Source organism: Arctopsyche grandis, chromosome 13, assembly GCF_051622035.1.
Source record: "Arctopsyche grandis isolate Sample6627 chromosome 13, ASM5162203v2, whole genome shotgun sequence".
Classification (NCBI taxonomy): Eukaryota; Metazoa; Arthropoda; class Insecta; order Trichoptera; family Hydropsychidae; genus Arctopsyche; species Arctopsyche grandis.
In genome coordinates this window covers 14,558,662-14,584,249 of record NC_135367.1, presented here as the reverse complement: position 1 = coordinate 14,584,249, position 25,588 = coordinate 14,558,662, and the positions used below count along the sequence as shown (strand labels likewise).

Genomic DNA, 25,588 nt, shown 5'->3' with positions numbered 1-25,588 from the left:
TGTGATAAGATTTATTTTGTTCAATATAAATTGATAAACTTTTGGCAACACGATGTATACAAACGTACATACGTACCGCTTACAAAATTTGCTGAGTTACAATAAAAAATGGTAACGATAGTGATTACAACTAAACTTAACCTCAAATTAAAAGAGAAAGCTGCATTCGGAGAAACGACGGCAACTTATAGATGCGATCTTAGAAATAACAAAGCTTAAAAATATATTACACTAATTAAGGTGCTTCCTATAAATACGGCAAAATATAAATTCATGAATAAGGCAACTGTTTCAACTACGTTCATGCTTCTCAGCAGGCACTTTGAATTTCAGCTTCAGATCAACTGATTACATTATAATCAAACTGATAACAGTTAGTTGCGCATTTGGAGATCTGTCTGTATCTAGAATATATTTTTAAACTATATACACGGTGATATAAATAAATATCTTAGTACTCGTATGTTAAAATGATACGAGAACATTATCACAACAAAGTATGTACAAACAAAAAAAATATATATACGAGATTTGTACTTTTCTTATGTTAATTAATAATTAAAATAATTTTGACAAATTGTTGGAAGTACATAGAGGTGTTTGCAATACGATTATATTATACATCAATTGATTTAAGGAAGAGAGCATTTTTTTCAAAGGAAGCGACTAATAGGAAGACTTAAGAATAATAGTACAATGTTATATAAATTAATTTCATATGAAGAAATGATGAGTTCATGTATGTAAAACTTAAAAAGACTATTGTGTTTTCAAATATTTAATTATTCAAACATGCAAACAACGATAAAACGACAAATAAAACCACATCAAACTCACAGCATGTGCAAATTAAGACTAGAGACAATTTTATGTGAATACTTTTGACATCATTTTGGGGAATTTCAACAATCTTTAAATATTTTACAGTACATATGTATAACGTTCAAAAGTAAAATTTATGTTGACAGACTATGTATGTAAGTAGTTTTCTTTTTTCAGTACAAGGCACAATAAGTTAGAATCGAATTTCTAAATTGACAATTAGGCTATCTACGGCAAAGAACTAGACTAGATTTCTTAATTAATTCCACATTGTTTACATAACAATAATAACACGAGCGAAAATCATTAAAAAACGGAACTTGTATAAAATAAATTATAAAAATCGTCACCCAATTCAATGAGATTCCATTGCTACATTTGTAAAATGTACAAATTTAAATAAAACGTACATATATAATCTAAAAAAAAAAAACTGAGCAGATCATCGGACTACAAAGTTATTACAAAATGAAAATATGAGATTTCATCAAGTTCGCTGCACAAATGTATACTTAAAAAACATGAGTTATACTAAAATAAGTTAGTGACATACACCGTGTTAGTGAAAAATGACTTGTCCTTACGATTTTAAAATTACACCACAGCAAATTTATCATTACTCTACATATCAATTCTATTTGATTGAAAAAAATATATATATATATATTACCTGATATACATACAAATAATGATCAAAAAACTATAAACTTACAACCGTATTACGTTTCTTTCTAGTCAACAGAAGATTGCGCAGCCATATTGGTCAACATTCAAACATGCGTACAATAAAAATGTCAGACATTTCGAATCTTACGATATAAACTAAGAAATAAAACGCCCGAAACTATTAAATTTTGGTAACACAACGAAAAAAAAAAGCATCAAAAAACTTCGTCTTATATTATGCTTCGCATTTTATCTTCAAAAATTCGCACTCACATTTACCGTATATAATAATAAAATATATATATTATATAATTTCCGTCTTGTACTTTAAGAGTTTTGTATAAATAACGTATAAAAACTGTACACATATACATCCATTTGTTTAAGTTTTCCACCGTCACTATCTTTCGGGGGTGCTGCCATAAAACGACATGTCTTCGGCAGGATTGCCGTGAACTCGGAACCTATACAGACATGTGTGGTGCGGATTGCCGTGATTGCTCTCGATCCGTAACTCCACTATTTCATGTCCGGGAAGCTGCCCTTCATGAAGAGCCACAGCTGGATTTTTCACCGGGAAGTATTGAATTGCTGAGGTGTCATTGCGGTATTCATATGTTCCAAAGTGTATTGGTTCATGATCCATTTCATCTTGCAATCCCTACAATTTACACATTTGTTAAATATAATATTAAAAAATATATAATATATAAACTAAATTAGGCATCGACGTACCCAAACGGTAAAGTTCTTTGGTGCTGATTCTATTCGTCCAGTCGGAGACAGCTGCAAAGGAGTGTGCTCCATTGTGAAGCCAGTAACATGTATTCTTGTGTGAAGTTTGATAACTGAAAACGTTGGTATTCATTAATATTATTGTATAAAATTTATTCATGTATGAATTTATCATTTATAACTTTGAGGCTGTTTGAGAATGAAAATGTTTATATAAATATATACTAGTTTATTAACCCTTTGCCCGCGGCAATAAATATAGCGAACAAGCCCTGTACGCGGCACCTTTTTCGTGAATTTGGCAATCGAGTTTTCGACCTTAAATATAGATTTTAATATTTACTCAAGTAACCAGATATGTTAATTAACACATAAAGTATTATTTTAAACAATGAAATACATAATATATCTCGTAGTTTTGGATTAATTGTCAAATAATCATTCTTCATAATTGTATGAAGACGTGCCGTCACATAAACGAGGTTTCAGTATGGTTCCACAAAAAACTAATTTTTGACTGGTATATATTCAATTTAAGCAAATTGAATAGATGGCATTCAACTCAATAATATATTCAACCAATTTTGAACCTTAAAACAGTTGGAATAGGCGCATATAGGCCTCAAAATCCCGTGCAAAGTTCAGAAATTCTATGGAAGACAGCCGTGCTACAGACTTGTCGCCCAAAGCTTCCATAGAAGACGGCCGCGGGCAAACGGTTAATATACGAAACGATCTGGTCAGTTCTGTACACAAAATAACAAATTGACAAACGAACTAGTTTGTTCATGCACAAACTAATAGGCATAAAATCAAGCATTCTCAATCGTTTGCTCCATCCTCTATGTACATATGTATGCTTAACCTGGGTTGCAATATTTTTAAAATATTAGCGGAAACAAGGATTACAATAACAATGTAATGCGGTTCCCATAAGATTTCCCTTTTAAATACCTGGCTGATTGACAGCCAAAAATTTTCATACCACACCTGGTAAGACTATTCGAAGACAGCTTTTAACTGTTAGCACTTAAACTAAGACCAATAGTTCGTGAATGAACAACTAGTATGTTCATGAACGAACCGGAATGAGCACCTAGATTACAACAAATACATACATCCATACCTTTGCATTTAAAAAAACACATTTCAGTGCTCTGCCTCACCTGAGAACTAAGTGTATATTTTATGAGTAGCTTTTACCATTTTAAAATGCAAGGCCTTCTGTAGAAGGCGAGAGTGACAGTTATGTCAAGTTTATTTCTAGAGTTGTAAGTTTAGGAAACATATATTAAATTGAAATCAAGTCAACAGCTCATTGCTAATCGGGTTTGCTGCAAATGATTGCAAACCATCCAGCTGCATGCTCATTTCGATTGAATTTCAGCATGTACGAAAGACGAGATATTCAAGGGGTTGCGCAGATGACATTTCGATGTACATTGATGATTGGCAATTCTTAAAATTGAGTTGGATCTTTCTGACAACTTTAAAATGACAAAAGCCGAGACAAAAGTATGAAATGAACATGCGCCCGCTTGGTTTGCAATCGTTTGTAGCGCAGGGTGCTAATCATATGTTGCAATTCTATCAATTCAAAGATGGATTGAGTCTGATTTGCTATGCATTTTTTACATTATCTTGGATTGGGCGTACCGTGGATCGCAAGACTCACGAATATCTCTATCCTCAAAGAGCTGGCAGTCTCAGAGAGACTCCACAACATGTAGGAAAAGGGAGTCTGGAGAGGTTGGTAGTCACCGGAACGCTGGAGGGAAGGCGAGTGAGAGGACAATCTCCCAAGATATGGTCAGACCAATTCAAAGAACTGACCGGATCGTCCCTTAATGCTGCCTTCAACTTGGCAATTAACCGGGAGGAGTGGAGAATCAAAGACCACGATGCTCAGCATTGAGCAAACGAGGAAGAAGAAGATCGGGCATATAAATTTTTGGACAAATTATACCCACATAGATGTAGGGTTGGAATTGAACGAAAGGCTGATGTATAGGGTATGGCTGAGAAAGAGTGTTATGGGGATGATGATTGATTGTGGGGAGGGGATGAAGGGGGCAGAGATGTAAACCCCAGTGGGAGTTAGACCTGCATTCCTAGCGGTCGGTTGTCAAGCCACCGCGTGTATCGTTATAATAAACAACATGACTGAAAAACGTGTTTGGTCTCCACCTTGACTGCCACGCCACATCCCAACCGTGGTCCTGGACAGCGCTATCTGGCAGGATTTATACCACATACATATGTAAATGAGGAATATATTTTTTCTTGTGATAAGTTGTCATTATAAGAATTTAGTACTGTGCTAGTCATTGAGTTATTAAAAAAAAAATTATAGACACATGTACTATTGGGTGGATGGTGATTAGTAGTCACCGGAGCCTGAGGGGGCCGTGTATTGTTCAAATGTTGTAAATGCATTGTTAAAGGTTTGCCGAACAATAGATAGCACTGTGACTATCCTACCTCTAGTGATTAGGGTAATAGCAAAAAAAAACATCAATAAAAAAAGTTCACAATATACGTTCAAACAGAGTGCTGAATGCGAGAGCAAAAATAAACGTTTCCTGTGAAGTTAACAATAGCCATAATGCCCCAAATGAACATTGCCCTAATCACCGTCTGATCCCTACTAAAGTGTTTTGAAATTTGTTGGTCATTCTGGGACCAATTTGCGTTTTTTTATAACCAAATTCATACCAAGATATCCTGGAAAACCTTGGAAAGCCCAACACTCTCCAGGTGCCGTCCCAGGAGTGATAGCAGTACGTGGAGTGTTAGAACGATACCAGAAAGGTATTCCAAGTATAGTATATACAGCAGTCCTAGGTTGATACGATTCACTGCAACGTGTCGATATAACTTGTCCACCTAAAAATAAACAATTTAATCATTAAGGCGTATAATGACTTCGATGTATTGATGAAAATATTAAACAAAAACCTGCTGATTCCATTGCATAGTCGACTCTTCCAGTTTTATCAGCATCATAAATAGCAATTGCTTCCCTTACAACCTTCTGTACAATTTCTTCACAATTACATCCCGTATCTGAATGAATAATAGGAGCACCAGCTAGAATTCCAGCTTTCACAGTGCTTTGTTGCTGATCTACTTCGTTTTTAACAGCATTCAATATAGCATTATTCATATTAGCCGACATTGATTGCAAAGCATCAGCCAATTTCATTTCAATATCTGCCTTACTGACCGTCTCTTTTTTCAACCAGTCTTTAATATCAGCATTTGTAACGGGTGATCCATCCTTTTTCTCTAAGCCGAAAATATTAACAAACATATCACTATTTTGTTTCGAGCTCAAGAACGATATCTGCTCGTCTATGTTTTCATTGGCTGCTAGCTTCTCTTTCAAACCGTCTAACTCTATATAGAGCTTCTCAATCAGATCTTGCTGGTGCATTAACAACACTGGATCAATGTTACTTGGAGATTCGACAATTTTTTCTATAATTTGATGTGGTTGTGTGTTGAACTCGGCCAAGTTTTGTTTGACATGTAACACTATAGTCTTCAGCATATCGTCTGTCAGTTCAAACTTTACAGGCCGCTCGATGGTGATGACGTTCGTTCGGTTAAAATACGAGTGGAAAATCTGAGGTGTATCTGCATAGCGCCAAACTGAAACAAATAAAAATAATTTTTAGTTAATATATGTTAGATTTACTATGCAAACGTTCCGTCCTATCTTAAAAGTTATGTTAAAAGCACAATAGAAAACACCCTTTATAAGTAGTAGTCACTCACAATAAACTGAATCAAAATTTACTCACATGTTTTACAGATTTTGCAGGTGGTGTTTTCTATTGTACTTCTATTATTCACTTCTGAGGGAAGGACGGAGTGTGGCTCAATAAAATAACTCACCGCCTCTGCTCTTCGCGTCCATCGAAGCGTCTTCAGAATGAATTTTGTGAATTGTAGTATAAATTAGGCGTCGTCCGAATCTGATATATAATATATTCAGACATTCTCCTTCCTTCCCTCGTTTGTGATTCGTCAAATTCATCTCGATTGTATGTGTGAATGTGTGTAATAGTGCAAGGAAAAGATAATATATGATATGTACATATTAAGAATGAGATGGGTTAAATATGCATAGGAATGTGTAATGTGATACATACTAAAATAAATACTGGGGAATATTTTTAATGGATAAAAAATATATAATTATAATACTTTTTATTATGCTTGATTCGCACACAAATACAAACATACACGAAAAAGACACAGAAAAAATACGACGAATTTGCAAAATTCCATACTGACATAACGAAAAACAACGTTATATTGTCATGCACGATTTAATTTTAACGTTTATTTTTTTTAATTATATTAATTACGAAATTAATATAATCATACATATGTATGTATATCAAAAACTGTCAAAATGAACCATTGACTCCTTAAGGCCTGTCTCGGAGTAAATAAAACACATAATTTTATTTAAATAAACAATTTTCAGAATCAAATTCGATATCTTAGACGTTAATACGAACTTAATCTATTATAAAATTAGTTAAATTTGATCTTAATAGACTAATAAGTAACCTTAACTATACTTTTAATCAACAAGTTATTAATTATAATTAATCACGATGGGAATTACAAATGACTTGTGACTGTAAATATATCATCTTTCAGTATAAAATAAAAAAATACAAAATATAATCTTTGTCAAAAAAATAAAAAACAAATTTATTTTAACCCTAAAACACTAATATTAATGAAAACCTCGCTTGCAAAGTTAACAAACACAATCTATTATATAAAACTTGTACTTTCAATGTAAATACAGGTGATCGCTGGGTTATTTAAACCATCACTGGTGTATTTGGTGCAAAAGCTCCAGCTACCAACTTGTGCAATTCGTTGTACATATAGATTATGAATGTTTTCACATAGTCGTAAATGTTTCGAATAGTGTCGGCAGTCGCCGATTTGTACTTATAGTAAGCGTCTGGAAATTCAGGCACTGTAATGTTGATCGAAGGTATTTCCGGCATGCTTATGTTGAACGGAGACGAAAAGTCAGGCATGGAAATGTTCGGAAGTTTGATTTCGGGCATGGAAAATTCCGGGAAAGAGAACTCTTTCAAAGAGAGTTCTATCTTGGAAAAGTCAGGAACTACATAGTCCGGCAAGGAAGGTATTGAGGGTAATTTGTTTTTGTACTCGGGATTTGTGTAACCCACTGTAAGAGAAGCGAGAAAATGTGATGATAAATTGCGCACACGTTAAGTTTTATGTGTTAAGTAAATCTTTTATAAATAGTGGTACTGAGCCAACTTATATAAATATATATATATATATATATATATATATATATATATATATATATATATATATATATATATATATATATATATATATATATATATATATATATATATATATATATATATATATATATATATATATATATATATATATATATTATCTAATTAACTAATTAAGCTTGAAACACTATAGAGATGATTTGATGCCACTTTCATTATGTTTATACATTTTTAATAGCGTAACAGACAAAGATGATGTTCTTTTAGGAGACACTATCAGATGTCTCCCAAGCAAAGTGAATCAAAATCTTAGCACAAAATATCTTTATCAGCATATTTCAAATTATGAAAACGTGATGCTGGTGTTGCATGGGTCTATATACGTTTGTTTTTAGTTTTTTGTATACTGAAGGTTCAATTGGAAACATTTACATATCAGTCCGAACAACCAAGTCAAAATATCTGATGCATGTATATAAATTTGAATTCAAAAGTAAAGAAGACCACGATGAAAGGATTTTCATGATTTATATGTATGTATGTGTCTAAAATAGTTCCAATCACCAAACCCAACACAATATTGTGATTAAAAACTAATATATACACAGGCCAATCCATCGGTTATGTATATTAATGTAAATAATTTTTGGTCAACACCTTGCTTATTTGTCATCTAATATACATAAGATAAAAAGCCTGAATCCATTCCATTATATGTAAAATATGTGCTTGCTAACTTAAATATTTTTATTTAATTAAATAAATGTATGAAAGGAATAGAAGTATAAAATAGTGTGATGAAAACTAATCATGAATGGGTGCATATAATATTATGTATAATGTCAAGTAGCAAAATCAATAAAAATCGCATCAAATCTTCTCTCAATAGACGCATACTCATACGTTTCAGTAGAGAGTACGTACGAAATGTACCAGTTGTCTCTGCGACACTGAATAAATAATAAAATTGTCTATCAAAAAACCTTTAAAAGGAATTAAACTTTGGCATATTATGTTATTATAAGAAAACAAAATACGTTTCGAATCAGCCGGTGTAAAACATTAATTCAAAATTAAAACTTACATAATAGCAACGGCAACAGTAATAAAAATGGTATAATCCACCATTTTCGATCTTTGATCGTTTCTTTTGTAGACGTAATCCAACCTGATACAAACAAAATATAAATTATAATAGAAAACAAACAACATACTCAAAAACACATTAATAAAACACCTTACTTTTTTTCTCATGTGAATATTTATTATATCTGTTGACCGATGAATAGTAAGGATACCTCTGGCTGGCATCGCCTCTTGTGATTCTGTTTTTGACTGACGTCACAGTAGTAACTATCGTTGTCACAATAGACATTAAAACTTTTGTGATCCACCAGCGTTGATCGATCGGACTCCGACTTTGTGCGAGATCTGTCTCATCATAATCACTATCAGCTAAATTCTAAAACCCATACAAAATAACACCATAAATTTGAATCGATATAAAATAAAACCTAAAAAAGATCTACGAAAATAACCTCATAACGATTGTAGCTATTAGAATACGACTGAGACGAGTTATCGGACACCCATCTTTTGCGTATTTCATCGGTACGATTTTGTAAAGCGATCGATTCTTCTTCGTCTAAACCGCCGCCGTAGACAGCCGCACCTTTGCGGAATAGACCGAGCGAGAGACGAGACATGTTCGGCACGGCGACCTGACCCGGAGCGAGCTCAACTCTGTCTCGAGATAGATGTGAATATGTGTAGTCAGTTTTTGGATATTTGCTGGAAAAAAAAAACCAACCAAACATTAGTATGACAATTTCAAGCTCACAATACATTTGAACGAACATTACATGAGTAAAAACCTAGTATGATTTTCATTTTCAACACTTTCATTTTTAGTCAAACGTTTAGAAACGGATATGGCATGAACGGTTTCGACACTTCTAATTTCATATTCGCCTTCTCTTGAATTTTCTTTGTGCATATTAGCAATTTATAAATAAAACTTTTAGGTTATGAAGCATATCATGTCGAATGATCAAATCGAAATTACATTGAAAATATATTGGAAATTTAATAATAAAATTAGATAAAAGAGATATGATGTATACAGATTTTAGCACAGATAATCAACAGTTATATGCAAACGATTCACAGTCAAGCGAGTCTAAAATGACAATGCAATATTTATTGTTACATTTTAGGTACACAGAATAATGTGTGCGTATGTATATTGACGACCACATTGTTAGCAAAATACAGCAATATTTGTTTATACACAGTACTTACTTCCAATATTCTATAGCTTGATGGTACACTTGATACGGCAAGTGTTCTGTGCTGTTTCTGGAGAGTTTGCTGCTGTCTGCCAGCACGGATTCTGCGAAGCTCTCGTTCGACTTGTCGCTGCAGGATGAGCTGAGGTGCGAACGGTTGTAGCCGTACTTGTTCCTGAGGGATGTGGTGAAGTTTGCAGAGTCGTAGCCCGGTGAAATGAAACCTCTGGGTGCGCTGTTATTTGAATTGATGGTTCTCGTTGTCGTGTACTGTTCATATTCGTACGAATAATTTTTTATATTCTGAAAAACAAAAAAAAAGAGTCATGAATTAAACTGTATAAAAACCAGACAGCAGAAACATAATATAATCAAAACGCTTGCAACCATTTGAGAATGTATTGAGACAATTTGTTTTAACTACCCAAAGAAAAGGATGTGAATCAGTGCCTATTTATAGCTGTTGAAGATTAACAAATTTTCGGTCATATTGTAACTGTCATTTTATATTATACTAACATTATAACATTTTGAGTTGAATATTGAACTACATAAAAACAAGAAACGTTCGACTTAATTGATGGCCCTCATTAAATACTTCCCCAAATTGAAGATTTATATGTTCTTATACTACGTTCTCATCTGTAACTCATTATTTTTTGATACTTTTTAATAAAATAAAGATCGACATTTAGATAGTATTTACTTGTAATATTTAATGTATATACATATATACATCTCGAAATAATAACGGAAGATATACATACATTCAAACGTTTTGACCGTTACAAATGACGTCATATGTACGTAAGTGTTAGCATTTTTGGCGAAAAATAATAAAACAGTTCACATACATATTATATACATATTCAACACCTGTTTTATATGCAATACACCAGGAAGCGGTTTAATCGACGATAGCATTTGCACAATAATAATCTCCCTTCTATATAAAATATAATATTAAACGCTTATCATAAACGACCCATTAGACAACCTCACCAAATTCACATACAAAAGTTAGGTCAAGTTTAATCATATCATTCGTTATTTGAATACTCTTGACAAAAATAATCACACAACATTCATTGCCGTCAAAATATCAATTCTTAAAATTGCACACTATCCATCTAGCAATCTTACTAATGGATAATAACTAATCAACATACCAGTAAACATCCCACCGAGGACATTGACAATTTAATTATCATACAAAACGATTACATTAACATATGTAAATAAGCAAAAGTAAATCTTCCCACTCTGCAACGACATATGTATTATATAAAATGAAATGACCCAAGACACATACACAACTTATGCTAAATATAAATGCGGTGATACGTACCGCCGTACCGGAAAGCAGCACGGTGACTAAAAACAGACATTTGAATTCACCCCAAGTAGGCCTTTGCCAGCTACGCTCCAACTACTCAGTGTGTGAACATACCAAAAATAGCCCGTGTATGGCACATGTGCACATGCACACAACACACGTGAAAGAAATTAAGGACCCCACGATAAATAGAGCGTGTTGAAGGAAAATTTTAAGACCAAACAAGAAGGTCTACTTAAAAACGAATATTTTTACTTTTCAGCTGGCATAGCAAGATTCGAATTGAATGAAATCATTGTGCCGGTATATATACATATAGCACAGATAAGGAGAATATAAATGTTTCTTTTAAGAAGTACCACCGTTGGATGATTGATAGGGAGCGATGAAACTTAGCTTGCAAGTTCAAGATTACGGCTACGGACAGTGAATGAAGTGCCAGTCAAAGTAATATAGTTTCACTCAATTTTAATTCAATTAGACTTCATTCAACGCAGTGTACATGTAAACAGTAATAAATCATAATTAACTCGGTACAGTTACAGTCTTTCCTGGGTACTAAATTTGAGCCCTTTATTAAATGAATTAAGTTTGTTTTCTAAAATAACCAAATTTACAACGAAGTATCACATAGGTAATTAAAATTGATGTAATTCTATAAAAGAAAAAACATTTAAGCCATATGCAAAATATTTTGTTAACAGAATATGATGACTTTATGAGTCTTTATTGTATTACATACAAGTGGTTTTACCCGGCTTCGCTTGGTATTTTGTAATATAAACCGATTAAACATGGCCAATCTAACAGTAAACATTTTATTAAATTTATTAATAACATTGAATTCTACGAACCAACAAAAGTTACATACAAAAGTCTCTTTCGAAATTATATATTAGTTGTTACAGTCCAAGTGTTCACTTTGGTTCGTTCATAAACATAACAGATTGTTCATACAAGAACTATAGGTTTTAGTTTAAGTGCTAATACTCAAAACGCTAAGTATTTAAAAGGGAAATCCTATGGAAACCAAATTACAACATTGCTGTAATTCCAGTTTCTGCTAATATTAAAAACTAGTGTTGTATCTGTTGATATGTCAATGGGTGGTTTCGTAAAAATAATTGATCCATGCATTAAAATTAAGTTAAATGTATAGTAATAATAACAAATAACAACTATTATCGTCATAATCGTAATAGGAACCGGAACTGAAATAGCAATCTGGAATCAGAACTAATATAGGAATCGGGAATTGGAACTGAAATAGAAATCGGAATTTTAGATTAATTATTTCTAAAATTTGTTTTTTTGAAATCTACATACTTGTCGATGCACTCGCCACATACAAACATCCAGTCTGTTTTTATATTATTATAAAAATATAGCAACTAAGAGTAAGCATACATACATGGAGGATGAGACAAACGATTGAGAATACTTAAACTCATGGCTAATAGTTTGTGCATAGACAAACCAATTAGTTTGTCAATTTGTTCTTTTGTGTACAGTATAACTGACCAGATTGGTTAGTGTATGAGATGTACACTTGAACAGAAACATATACATAAATAATCTTAAAAATAAGTTTATAGTAGTAGGTAAAAATATTATCGGTGTAGGTCTGATCTATTGTATTTTTCAGAACTAGAAAACACAGTTACATTATGAAATATAATCAATACACACTTTTTTCCAAGTTCTAAGAGTGATAGTTTAGATCCAATGCTTTGTACAATTCTACACATAAATATCAGTGAAAAGTCTAATTCTTAAATACTCACTTGTATAGCTTCTTCTGATATATGTTGATCATCATTATTTTGAGATGGTTCTGTGTCCTGTGAAGAGTAGTCAGACGTAGCATTAGCCGGATCCGAGTTCAGTGTTTTCTGTTTGACCGCGTTCCTCGTCCTGTGGGCTGGCGGTGATGTGAAAATCTCCTCTCGTTCATCCTCGACAATCGGCTCCACATCGATATTTCTGAAAGAATCAATTTAACTATAAACAAAAAGGTTCACAACACAGGTGTTGAATATTTAAATACACGTATGTATACAGGTATGTTTGTGCAAGATGATTCAAAGTTTATTTTTGAGGGTCTGGGTCACTCAATATTAGTAATTGAAAATGACGTCAGCAAAAATTGTGCACGAAATTAACATTTATATTTTTGTAATTGTAATGTTAACATACATACTATATATATATATATATTCGAGGTGAGAAACGATACAAGGCAGGTGTTAGAAATACATATATTTGAATATTTTGCGGAGGAAGACATTTTGAAATTCAGTGTTTGTATACAAACATTGAGAAGCGGAGTCAGGGGTTCAAAAATTGCGGTTCTGGTACTCATTTTTACTTTATCTATGTTTTTATATTAAAATGACGTATCAGATATATTTAAAATAAGGAGCGTCATATTTGAGTACATAATTATTCTAGGATATATATATCAAAATTAAATTATATTGAATAATCAAATATTGCATGTATGTATGTATGTAAAAGGATTGTTTGTTATTTAGAATACAAAAGATCAATAGATAGTGTCGTGTTTTTGAGAAATTTAAACATCAAGGTTTAAATTGATTTGCATACAGTATTGTGCAAATCAGTTTCCAGTACAGTGATCTTTGATCACATTTTGGTTTGATGAGAAATCCTCAAATTCTTACAGAATTGACCTTCGATGTTTCCTTAGATTGATTAGAAGTTTCTTCTTTTCTCCTGTGGCACGTACCAATTTGATGGCTTCGTTATCTGTCGCAAGGGGTATCTATGATCCAGATGACGGGTCTGGGGTCTACTCTAGAGCAGAGCATCGTAACCTGGTGGCCGCGGCTCTTTTAGTACCGTACGCACCACATTGATCTAACGCGTGCGAGCGAGATCGCGTGTGAAGGAGAAAACCGATGTTAGTTAACGTTTTGTCACCTATGTATGTAGGGACTAGCTAGCGACTGCCGATAAAGTACATATGAATGTACGTAGCTGACAAACTCTACGAGTCGTAAATAACGTGTTCCGCGAATACCAAAAGGTTGCGTGGCTCTGATCTAAAGTATAGTCGATCGTTTACTAGTAGGTTTAAAAACATGATATCTTTTGCTAGAAAGTAATTACTTATGAAGTTACGAGTTAGGCAGTTCGATCACAAGTAATTATTTATGTACATATGTAGTACTAGTTAGACCGAGTTGGCTGGAAACATTGAAGGTCAATTCTGCAAGAATCTGAGGATTGCTCACCAAACCAACCAGTAACTTGTAGAAATGTTTTCTCAAATCTACTCTACGTCGTGACTCGAGGGAATAATGATCTGTTTTTCATTCAGGATACTTCGATTTATTTTGGTTAGAGCAGATCAAGGGAGAGATAAAAGAAAGTGGAGCTGAAGAGAAAGGAAGACAAGGCGATTGTGCAACGGACGATCGATCCATTAGACCCAAATAGGTACATCATTTGAAACGGTTTGATCAATACCGGTTATCTACCATGTTCTGAAGGTCAACAAAGCAACGAAGTTCCTTCCATCAGACAAAAATAGCTAGTTGAATATGCAACTACCAAACGAGGACTTTCAATCAATTAAATCGTGAAGATCAGCACTACAGAAAAAAAATCACCCGACCGTTAAAAGCCTATTTTCTAACCTCTTCGTATTTGAATTCATAACGACAATCCGTTGACAAGATGACATCATTAAATATCGAGAGACGATTGCAAAGCAAGACTGAAGACGCGTTAAATGTTTGGCGCGCGTGGGAAACGAGTTTTTTTGCTTCTTCTACTACTTACTACTTTGCATTTTTTTATTCCTATCTCGCTCTCTCTAATTTGAGAAATAAAACGACATTGTGCAACGACTACTGGACGTACCAGGTGAGGATTGTTTATTTTGTTGGTTCAAGGCCCTAACTACACATTATAAAGCGACGCAAGCCAACTTTCACAACTGTGCTATGTAGACGCTCTATTTACTATCTACCCCAATTTACACCTGGAACCACACGAGTTCTGGGGCTGATTGTCATGAAAAGGTATCACATATATAATATGTTGGACAAACAAAAGATAAATTACAACCATAAAACAGCCGATCCTTATGTAGAGCAACGATACTTACAGAATATTAGAACTGTGGAATAAATAGGTTTTGAAGTTTATTTTAAGAAAAAATTTTTTGCAAATAGATCAGTGTTTAGCGTCACGGGTTATATCCCTGGTTTTGTTCCTTGGATATGTGACTCCAAGGTAGATCGTTTCCTTTAAGAGTTTGCCAAATTCATCTGATTTCATTGGAAACGGTTCCAAAAAATTGGAAATCCTGTCCTATTTCTTGCAAAATTTGAGTTTAGTTTAATTTCTCATAATTTGTTGATATTTATAAATGCTAAGAAAATTTATTCATCTCTATGGTGATACATGTTTGTAATTGGCCTTGAATCAATGTTGAAAAATAGATGTCGTGTTAATAAAAATGGGTGTATACCTGTATAAAATAAATAAATAAATGTTTAGTACATATGTATGATGCACATATAGAAGCAACAAATGTCAACATTCGAGTTTTAACCAGTGGCGTAGCTACATATGTATCTTATAGCAATGCATGAGAGCCCAGCTTGATAGGGGGATCAAAATTTTCAAAATATCGATAGTAAGCTAGTAAAAACATTGTTAAATAAACGCTAACATTAAAAAATGACTCGATACTACACTTGTACGTATGTACATATATAATATTATTTTGTTTCACCTTTATTTTACGACCCAGAAATGTAAAAATATTCAAGCAACTATTTGGGCTTGTATAAAAAGCCATTTGGGTTCAAGTGAGATAATTAATCACGTAACGCCATTATTAAAAAAAGACTTAATTGGAAATATATTCATAAGACTCTTCACAAAATTTTGCAAGCCTTTAAATTAGAAAGATAAATTTTTAAAATCGATGAGCTAAGTTAAATTTATTTTTTAGAATTATATAATACTAATAGATTTTTTGTACAATTACTATACTAATAATCATATGTAAATATGTAACAACGAACAATTTGAACCTCATATCTTTAAAAATCAGGTTAAGGGGGCATTAGATAAATTTTGCACGAGGGCCGCAAAATTCCTAGCTACGCCACTGGTTTCAACACGTTGAAAGAAGCATTCCACATGCATGAAACGCGTTTTATTTATATCAACACGCGTTGCTTCCTGTTGATGCAAGTTTCATGTGAATTATTCTTTACTTGCTTCAACAATCAAATTTTAATCGATCACTCTTCTCTTCAAAATCTCCTATTTTTTTATATGTTAGGGCTGCAGGCTGTTGACGTTCCATCGAGTTTTTCATTATTTTACTGTATATTACACACATACGTGCATTGATTAATATAATCATTCATTTAATAACTATTACACTCGAACTTTTTCTTATAAGATCTTACATACATGAGCTTTTTGTACCCCCTCACAATGTTAAAATCTCAAGTGCTACGAAAACATACATAGCAGGTAGTGACCTGAACTACAATTGGAATAGATGCGACTGTTTACCTTGGCAACCATTCTGCATTTAGTAACACGCAATGTATTATGTATTTTATAAGTTTAATACGCCTGGTATGTTATGACGCCACAAATAGAACTCTGCGTATAAATGAAGGTTCCAGAATAGCCGACATCAAGCGGTTTTATGACGGTATGACATTGTGAGGTAAAATCGCATAAAAATCATTGTATGACCCATTTATTGTCGATAAATTTAACTTTTAGCACACTCCGATTAGTGCAATGTGATGTAACCATACATATAAATTATTACTCAACAGTCGTACTTTCAGGAGAATAATAACGCTAAGAATGAAACTGTCGTAAGATAGTAAAAACTGACGTTATCATAGTGGAATTTATCGTTATCTAAGAGTAAATAAGGATATCGGCCATGTTGTAGTATTATTGCTAAATTATAAAATAAACGTAAGACAGATAAAATTAGTGTTTACAACTTGCGAGTTGGATATTTTAATCTACTACATATGTACATACAATCTGATGGTCTTTTTACATGAATGACAACATGAATTTACATGAATCACGAATGCATCAGATTTCGAATTATATCAGACATTGCATATTATGTCAGACAAAACACATTAGCTACTCACCCTGTTTACAGAACAGTTTGAAATTTTTGAGAAGATTAATGGCTGGTTGCATCCAATATAAAAATATAACTATGAGGTTGTAGAAGATAGCAATAGATATGTTACGTAGCGGTGGGTTCAGGACTCAAATGATAGACCAAAGTCGCTTCACAGCATTTATTCAACGATCCACATGAAACCACCGCTAACTCCTTATAGAGGAGAAGTTGCACACCACAGCTTCCCCGATCCATTTATGTATCTATTTTCTAGGCACGCAAAGGTCTACCGTGGTGGGTCTATACGGCACTTACTGAGTCCCGTTAGCCTAATCCGGGGTCTCTATTGTTCACCCACTAATGCACTTAGTGGATACTTTCTCATGATCCCACGTTACAGATATTTGAATGTTTCTATAGCGACAAATATACAATGAATAATATTTAATTTTGCTCTATGGATGGATGAGAAGAGGAACATATACATATGACGGCTTCCACAATCGAAGAGTTGAGTGGCAGGGGATGTTGCACAATGTTTTCAACTCATGTTTTGTGAATAATTATTATGTGTAATGATGATATTTGGTACTTATGTACAAAATTTTGATCATACGTGTCGCATTGGTCAGCTTGTAGTGGCACCTATGGTCGGGGTTAGTATATAATATAATGCATAAATAAATATATAGAAACTTTTTGGTGTATTTTGTGTGAGAGTTTACATTCATAAATGACAAAACCTTATAAGTGTCACTTGTGAAATTTGATTTCTTAAATATTATCTGTGTCTTTTAAACCATCTAATTGAAAATCAATAAGTGTCGAAACTCAATTCGCTTGGGACAAAAACGGTCAGGCGACCATTGCAGTATTGTAACTATGCAAATTACCAAAAAAATAAAACCACTTGTCTTACCAATAAAGAGACGCTATTTATTGGTAAGTTCCACTTTTCCGAGTCAAGACGACATCGACTTGCCAAATTTGCGATTGCAACAAAAACTATGGCAAGTGCTGCGATGCCCACGGCCTCATTTCGCAACTCTTTTTCAGAGCAAGACGCACTTTTTTAAGACCCGGGACAGACTATAATACTAATTTTAAGATGGTAAGTTAAGTTGTAGAAAAAATGGAAAAATGCGGAAGCAAAAGGGGAGATTGCGTGACTTTCTCCCCTACTTTTGCGTCTCGGAACATTAGCCTTTTCACAATTAATATGGTTTTAACACGCAATTCAGATAATTCTTCTGTGACGACGATTGGAGGTCGAAGGTGAAGTGCAAAATGTAAAGCGATATGTCAGTGCTTCATAAATTTGTCTTTTTTACAAGCTTCTTAGCGAAAAATGTTACAATAGCACGTTAATTCGAAACCTAAAAATGGAGCACAAGCGTATTTGGCTACATTCAAATCAATATTGATATTCTACCTTATCGATAGATATGCAATGACATCACTTACCATGCAAACGATAATCCAGATAAAAATATTGAAAAACGGTATTATAATATCTACTTGATATGAAGCACAAATATGTAGACCCCTTGGTTTAAGTTAAGTGGTCTATTTTCACGAAAGTAATAAATATAGATCATTACAGAAACACATGGCCCTAAAAAGCAAAACTTAAATATGGTCTCAGTCTCGGCACGCTGAAGTATTGGGTAAATAAGAGCACTTCCGGTCGAACGATTTTCACAAAGATCAGCCGTTATTCTCGGCACATAACGTAACTGACGAATGCAAAATATCAACTCGTTCCGAGCGATGGTTTTTCAGAAACAGCGAATATTCGTTTCGAGCTCGGGAGCTGTTAAAAGGCACGTGTGTTGAAAATTATCACGGTTATTTACTAAACGAGCGCTGGAATGCTCGAACGATGGTTCAGAATGAAAAATGTGCGAGAAGCAAGTGTAACGTGGTTTAAATCCGTTGGTCTTACGTGGAACCGGTCGGAATATTCGTATCCGGATTTAGGTCAGTGTTCTCCAATACGTCGTGTGTGTCGCCAATCTATTTCGAGAATTTGGTCAAAATTTGAATGATGCAGCGCACAAGTGTGTCGTCTACGGTTAATTTAACCCTGGCTGGTTGAAATATGCTCTCTTGGTTGGGGATCACCTAGCGTAGTGCATCTGGATGACATAGTTACGAGGAACCGGTTGGTCACAGTCGCTCGTCGGCCGTTTCTATCCTGACAATGGAGTCAAAGTGACTTTCAAAGCATATTGTCTGCGAAAGTTTGTACAAAGCTTTAGATTAAAACTGTTTCTAAATGATCGAGCATTTACAACATCATAGAAAATGTCAAAAGACAACTATGAGCTAATTTGCAATATACATATATTTCAAATAATAAGATTTCTCAGATATGTACTACACAATACAAGATAATCTAACGAATCATATTACTTCATTACTACCTCACTTCCACAAAATTCAGTATATTTCATCGAGGATGATAGGATATTCAAATAGTGGAAAATACTTTTGAGGACACTCAAGTACATCGGAACATATGCACGAACTGCGCCTAAATACTAAGGTTAGTATTATAGGGTTCGGTAATTACTAGACTGCGGATAGAGACAGTGCTTTTTTCAAGAATCGGGGCGGTTTGGCTCTATTTACAAAACTAGAGTACAAAAAAAGGTTGGGCGAACCATTTACAACAATTGAACAATAAACGGCGCGCTGTGGATCCGGCTACTAGTGATTAGGATTACATCCCCAATGTAAATCGCTACCAGGATAACTCGACGCACAGGAAAATTGCCGTACAGAAAACTGCCCAAATATTGCTCAACAGATTTTCGGACGATTATCTTGGTAGCGATTAAATTTTAGGATGTAACCAGTGGTGTAGTGTTAAATAAAAAAAAGAACCAGGTCGGTGTTTAATTTTTACGACCCCTCCCCCCGCTTTTTTCTTGCTAAAAAAAAACGTTGTGTCCTAATATTGGTAGTCCAAATATTTATAAAAAAAATCAAATAATAGTTAACAAATATTCTTATCTGTGGAAATTATGATGTATTTTTTTTATATTTTATAAAAAATTCCATAATGCATCTTCTTCAACATCTTTGATTTTGCAAAACCCGTGTTTGTTTGTCAACAGCAACATTTGCTTTTAGCAATGCTAAAACCATGTACATACATATGTATACGCATGTCAAAAAACTATCAAATTTTAACATTTGAATTTACAGATGACTATTCATTTAAGCTAAGTTCCCTAATTCCCTATGCTCAAGTGCGTGTGGTCAATAGTTTAAAGAATGTTTTATTTCGAAGGTTTTAGATAAAAAAAAGCCAATAAATTTCATTAAACGTCTTTTAAGTTTCGATTGTGGTCATCGAGTGTTAGAACGAAAATCTGATCACAATATTTGGAATACAACATTTTATATGAAATTTTAGTCAAAATATTTTTTAATTGTTCTCGAAAAACTATGTTTATATCAATAAAAGTACCAGGGCGGCGACCTGGCCCGGCTACACTCCTTTATGTAACACGTTTACCGTATTATTGTAACGAGGAAACTAAACATTCTCGCACAAAAACATGCTTTACACGCTTCTGCTAATTTTAATACAAATTGAATACATTTTGTATTAGGAAGTAGATGTTAAAAAATCCCATTTATCAAAAAATTACTAGTAAAGAAATAGATAAACTACACTGAGGAAGGAATAAGGAAATTGAGATAAGAATACAGATAACGACTTTTAAAGTGATATTTTAATTTGCATTAAAATGAGACATATTTAAAAGGTGCGACACAAAACTTTATCTCAAATCTATAACAACTGAAATATTACCATGCGTACATCCACACGATTTTCGTTCAAATTCTTCAGTTTTACGTCCTAGAAAGTTATTAGTTCTTAAATATATGTGAATCAAGTACAGATTGTTTTACCCTTGAACGGTGTTTAAGGGTTAACGACACGGTCGTTGACCACTCTCGTGGAAAAGTAAACAATCGTTCGTTTCCTTTCTCATCGAAATTGCAATCGTTTATCCGACAACGATCATCATGATTATAATAGCGAAAACCAAAACGTTTCCGAATCGATGACTCGTGAGATAATTGAATCGTACTGACCTTTTTGTACCATTACAAACTGATAACTTATTCTGTTCACGCAGTGTAAATGGAACCTTGATTTTGAATGAATAGACAATAGATTGCGTATTGTATGGGAATAGAGTTAATCTATGTATGTACTATTGTATTAAACGAAATGCGATTCAATTATAAATTGAAACAAACATAATCCAAGGGGTATTTTGAGCATGCTTGCTATTATTCAATTATTTTAATTCCTCCTACGCATTGATATTGTTACAAATTGATTGACGATTGATATATTTGTATTAAATCCTAGATCTTAATATTATAATATAATATTATAGAGATGCTCTTTGATTAATGTGTCTTGCCAGTGATGACGGATAGACGCGAAATTTGGGCCCGAATTCTGCAGAAAGATCCAGTGCACTCAATGAAGTATGGAGCGCTGTAGGCTTGGCATAACGAGAGGAAATAGAAAACGGAATACGTGGGTTAGAAGTTTATAAGACTAATATGGTTGGTGAGTAAAGAAATTGAAATAAGCGGTCGCATTTTTTTGGTATAGACTAACCTTATATTCTATATCAATGGGTATAGAACTTTAAAATGAAATAAAACACATACAAATCATGGTAATGACTATGGTATTGGCTTTATCGGAAGATAATGTTATGCCATTGGTGTTTAAATATGATATTGGGCATATGCCCACCGTGGCTGGTTCGAATGAAGCACAATCTGGAAGTCCAATTTTCGACTATTTTTCGAGCAGTTGGGGGCCGTGGATCGGCAATAACGCGGCGAAGGCGTTCAAGTCGTCCATCGTCTTCTCATATCCCGATAGAAAATAATCCAAAGGTATTAAATCACAAGATCTTGGAGGCTAATGCACGACCGTAAAATAGATGTTTCGCGAACAGAATCACGATATTCGAAATAAATTTGCACAATTTGCAAGCGTTGTTCCGGTGTATGTCTATTCATGATGAAATGGCAAAACAAACTGAGCACAAATCAGTTATCAAATGGTTGTCGCTGGAAAAAGTGTTGCCAATTCGAAAAACAAACCTCTAAAAAAAACACCTTTTAGAAGAACAAAAGTGCTCGAATGTAAAAGGTTGCAAGGAAGGCCACGGGGAAGATGGGTGGATGAAACCAGAAAAATGTGTGGGATGAGATGGAAGATAGTTTCTCAAAGCAGATACGAATGGAAGCGTATTGGAGAGATGTCGAATGGCTGTAAATGATGGTGGTGATAGAGATACAATGTTTATGCATGTTTCAAAAGACTTTCACAAGTTTCTTGTAAACATAATGTGCATTTAATCATTTCAAGTATAATCAACGAGTTTATAAAAACAGATAAAAAGCGTCAACATTTACATAGGTTTTCAATATATCAAAAGAGTTTCAAACACAGATCATTTATACATAAATAGGGAAAACTGCGTTCATTTATTGCCTTCGTGAATATTTTTTATTACATATATAACGGGATATGGAAACATTTTTGGGTACTACCACAAGTATAGAATTCTATTTTTAAAAATATCTACTCGAAAGTATGTGTAATGTATATATTTGTTTACAACATATTTGTATGAAGTGAGAAAACTTTTTTCTCAAATTCTACAGATTTCAGAGAACTCGAAGACTGATTAAAATACATAATATTTATACATATGTATAGTTAATTGAATTGAAGTGAAGTTAATTGAAATTAAGTGGATTTTGTAAAAATTATCTTATTTATCCACTTTTCAAAACCCGAACTTATAGAAGAGAAAATTGAGCGGGAAGTTTCTTATTAATAGTTTTATAGCTGGGTAACCATATACGATACATTTTGACATGTATTTATGATTTTCTATGGAAATGAAACTTGAAACAACTGAAAAATACGCAGTATATACATATTATAGTAACACAATACAAATTCAATGGCTCGTATGTATGTATAATTGTACGGATTTAGGAATAGATTTACATGTACACGGATGAAGTTGTTCAAAGGGGGGATTTAATTAATGTTTTTATGAACAATTTAAAAATAAAAGCCAACGTTGCAATAAAACTGGCGGCTATTAATTCAAACTGTACTATTACAAAAGATTATTTACGGCCTCAAAATAGATAATCAAGGTCGATCAGATTTAATGGCCTAAAAATAGAAACGCATTCAAAACAACAATATGGCGCACATGGCCGAATTTCATCATCTCAGGATCAACTTTTTTCACACGCCACTTGACATTTGAGCCTGGCAGGGGTACCAGTAAAAGTTAGTAGACAGTACGCGCAAACGCAAAATAACAACGACGATTGTATGCTTACGTGGTGGGTGTGCCCCTGTCAGGGTTGTTGGCGCGGGGCAGGGGAGTGTTGGACCGCGACCGGGACCTCAGATTGTCAACCACTGACCCCTCCATGCTTCTATTTCAGGGCCGAAACGCTAGGCAGTCCTGCGCATTCTGTTTATAGTTTTCGTAACGGACGCCGCGGCCACCTAACCTCACTTTGGCGGCAAACGTCAACAAATCGCACAATCAATCAAAACGTCGACATTACGACCACTCTGTTGAAAGGTGGCCGCTTTTGGGTAGTTGCAGTGTTTGTTTGTAATAAAAATAGAGCCGATGCCGGTTCGTCGGGGCGCGCGAGACGGTAATGCAATATACGCAACGCACGACACATCCACGCCGGACCGGACCGCGGTCGATACTGCTTATTGCTTACTGGTCGTTTTGAGACGTTACACATCGGTGACGTCATCGGTTGTTAGCAGGGCGCCGCTTACTGTTGGCACGCGTGCGATGCACTTGCTTACACCTTTTACAACATTTCGAATTATCTGTTAACTATGCGAATTATTTACGCGATTTAAGTCATACGTGAATAATTTACACACCCTTTCTTCTACATATAAAAGAAGATATAATATATTCAACGCAAACGTTGTAACAAAACACTGCATGACTGATGAATAAAAGGGTAAAGAGTTGCAAAATCAAAAGAAATAAAATCGTTTAAGTTCATGAAGTCTTAATAACTTATGTATTAATAGATATATACATATGTATTGGAAACAAATGTGTGTAAATTTTATACCGGCGGAAACATCGTTTAGCCAGCGGTAAACGAACTATTTCGCACATGGTGATCTCGAAGTGTGGTATTTTCAAGTACCATATACTTTGATAAAATTTTGATTTTTAACAACGGGTTTCCGGAAACCCATGGAAATCATTAGGGTGACACTACTGCCGATATTCAATATGGTTAACAATACAGTATGGCTCGGCTCAAAATTAAAAGAATGACCCCCCCACCAGTGGATCAGTCACCCACGCATACGCAAATAAATTAGTTTGATGCCTCAGTCATAATTGACCTGCACTCACGATCACAGATCTAGTTACCACAGATGGCTGGCTATATGGGAACTGGATATGGAAAATATTGTAAATAATATTGTTGGTGTCGGCGGCCCCTTTCTGTAATCGCTGGCAGCGCGGATATTTTTATACTGTTGATAGTAATATTTTTTTGGACATATCCGCCCAGTTAATTCATAACTAATTCAAAATCACTTCGGAATATGAATGGTGAAAATAAAAAGCTGTTTAAACTTAATTATTTTTCGACGAGGGCAAGTTTAATCTTTGGGACTCCGATGGAATAAACTGGGTGAGGAGAAAGCCGAATGAACGTTTCAGTGATCGTGTATTACGAGAACAGCTAAAAACAGGGCGGCTAAATGATACGGGGATGTTTTTCGTATTACGGCATGATGGCGCTACATTTTTACAATAGCAAAGTGAAGACTACAGACTATGAAAAAAATTTAATACATGTTTGCTGCCTTCCATTGAGCAACATCTTTCGGAGTCAATCGACTTCATAATCCAGGACGATTATGCACATTGTCATCGGACAAAAATGGTATTTATTGTATTTAAAATAAGTGTAAATTTTAATATAATATTTATTATATTTAAAATAAGTTTGCACCACTATTTTTTTACACATAAAGGATTACAAAGAGAAAGTCGGTATTCGTCATTACTAGACACCAGATAGTCACAGTGCTATCCATTGTTCCATTGTTGTAAATCCTTTGTAAAAAAGATTCGGCAAACCTTTAACAATGCATTTACAACCTTTGAACAATACGCGGCACCTTCTGGGTCCG

General features: G+C 34.1%; 1 protein-coding gene across 1 annotated transcript; it reads right to left on the bottom strand.

The window, feature by feature from the left end:
- On the bottom strand, positions 1-24,119 carry koi (Sad1 and UNC84 domain-containing protein klaroid). Its single transcript, XM_077443926.1, has 10 exons — positions 23,731-24,119; positions 12,944-13,142; positions 9,837-10,126; positions 9,074-9,326; positions 8,778-8,997; positions 8,620-8,703; positions 5,182-5,877; positions 4,939-5,109; positions 2,224-2,336; positions 1-2,149 (listed from the first exon to the last, which is right to left on the bottom strand). The coding sequence occupies exons 1-10, from the start codon at positions 23,823-23,825 to the stop codon at positions 1,889-1,891; spliced, it is 2,382 nt and encodes a 793-aa protein (XP_077300052.1). The 5' UTR covers positions 23,826-24,119; the 3' UTR covers positions 1-1,888.
- Positions 24,120-25,588: the final 1,469 nt, after the last annotated feature.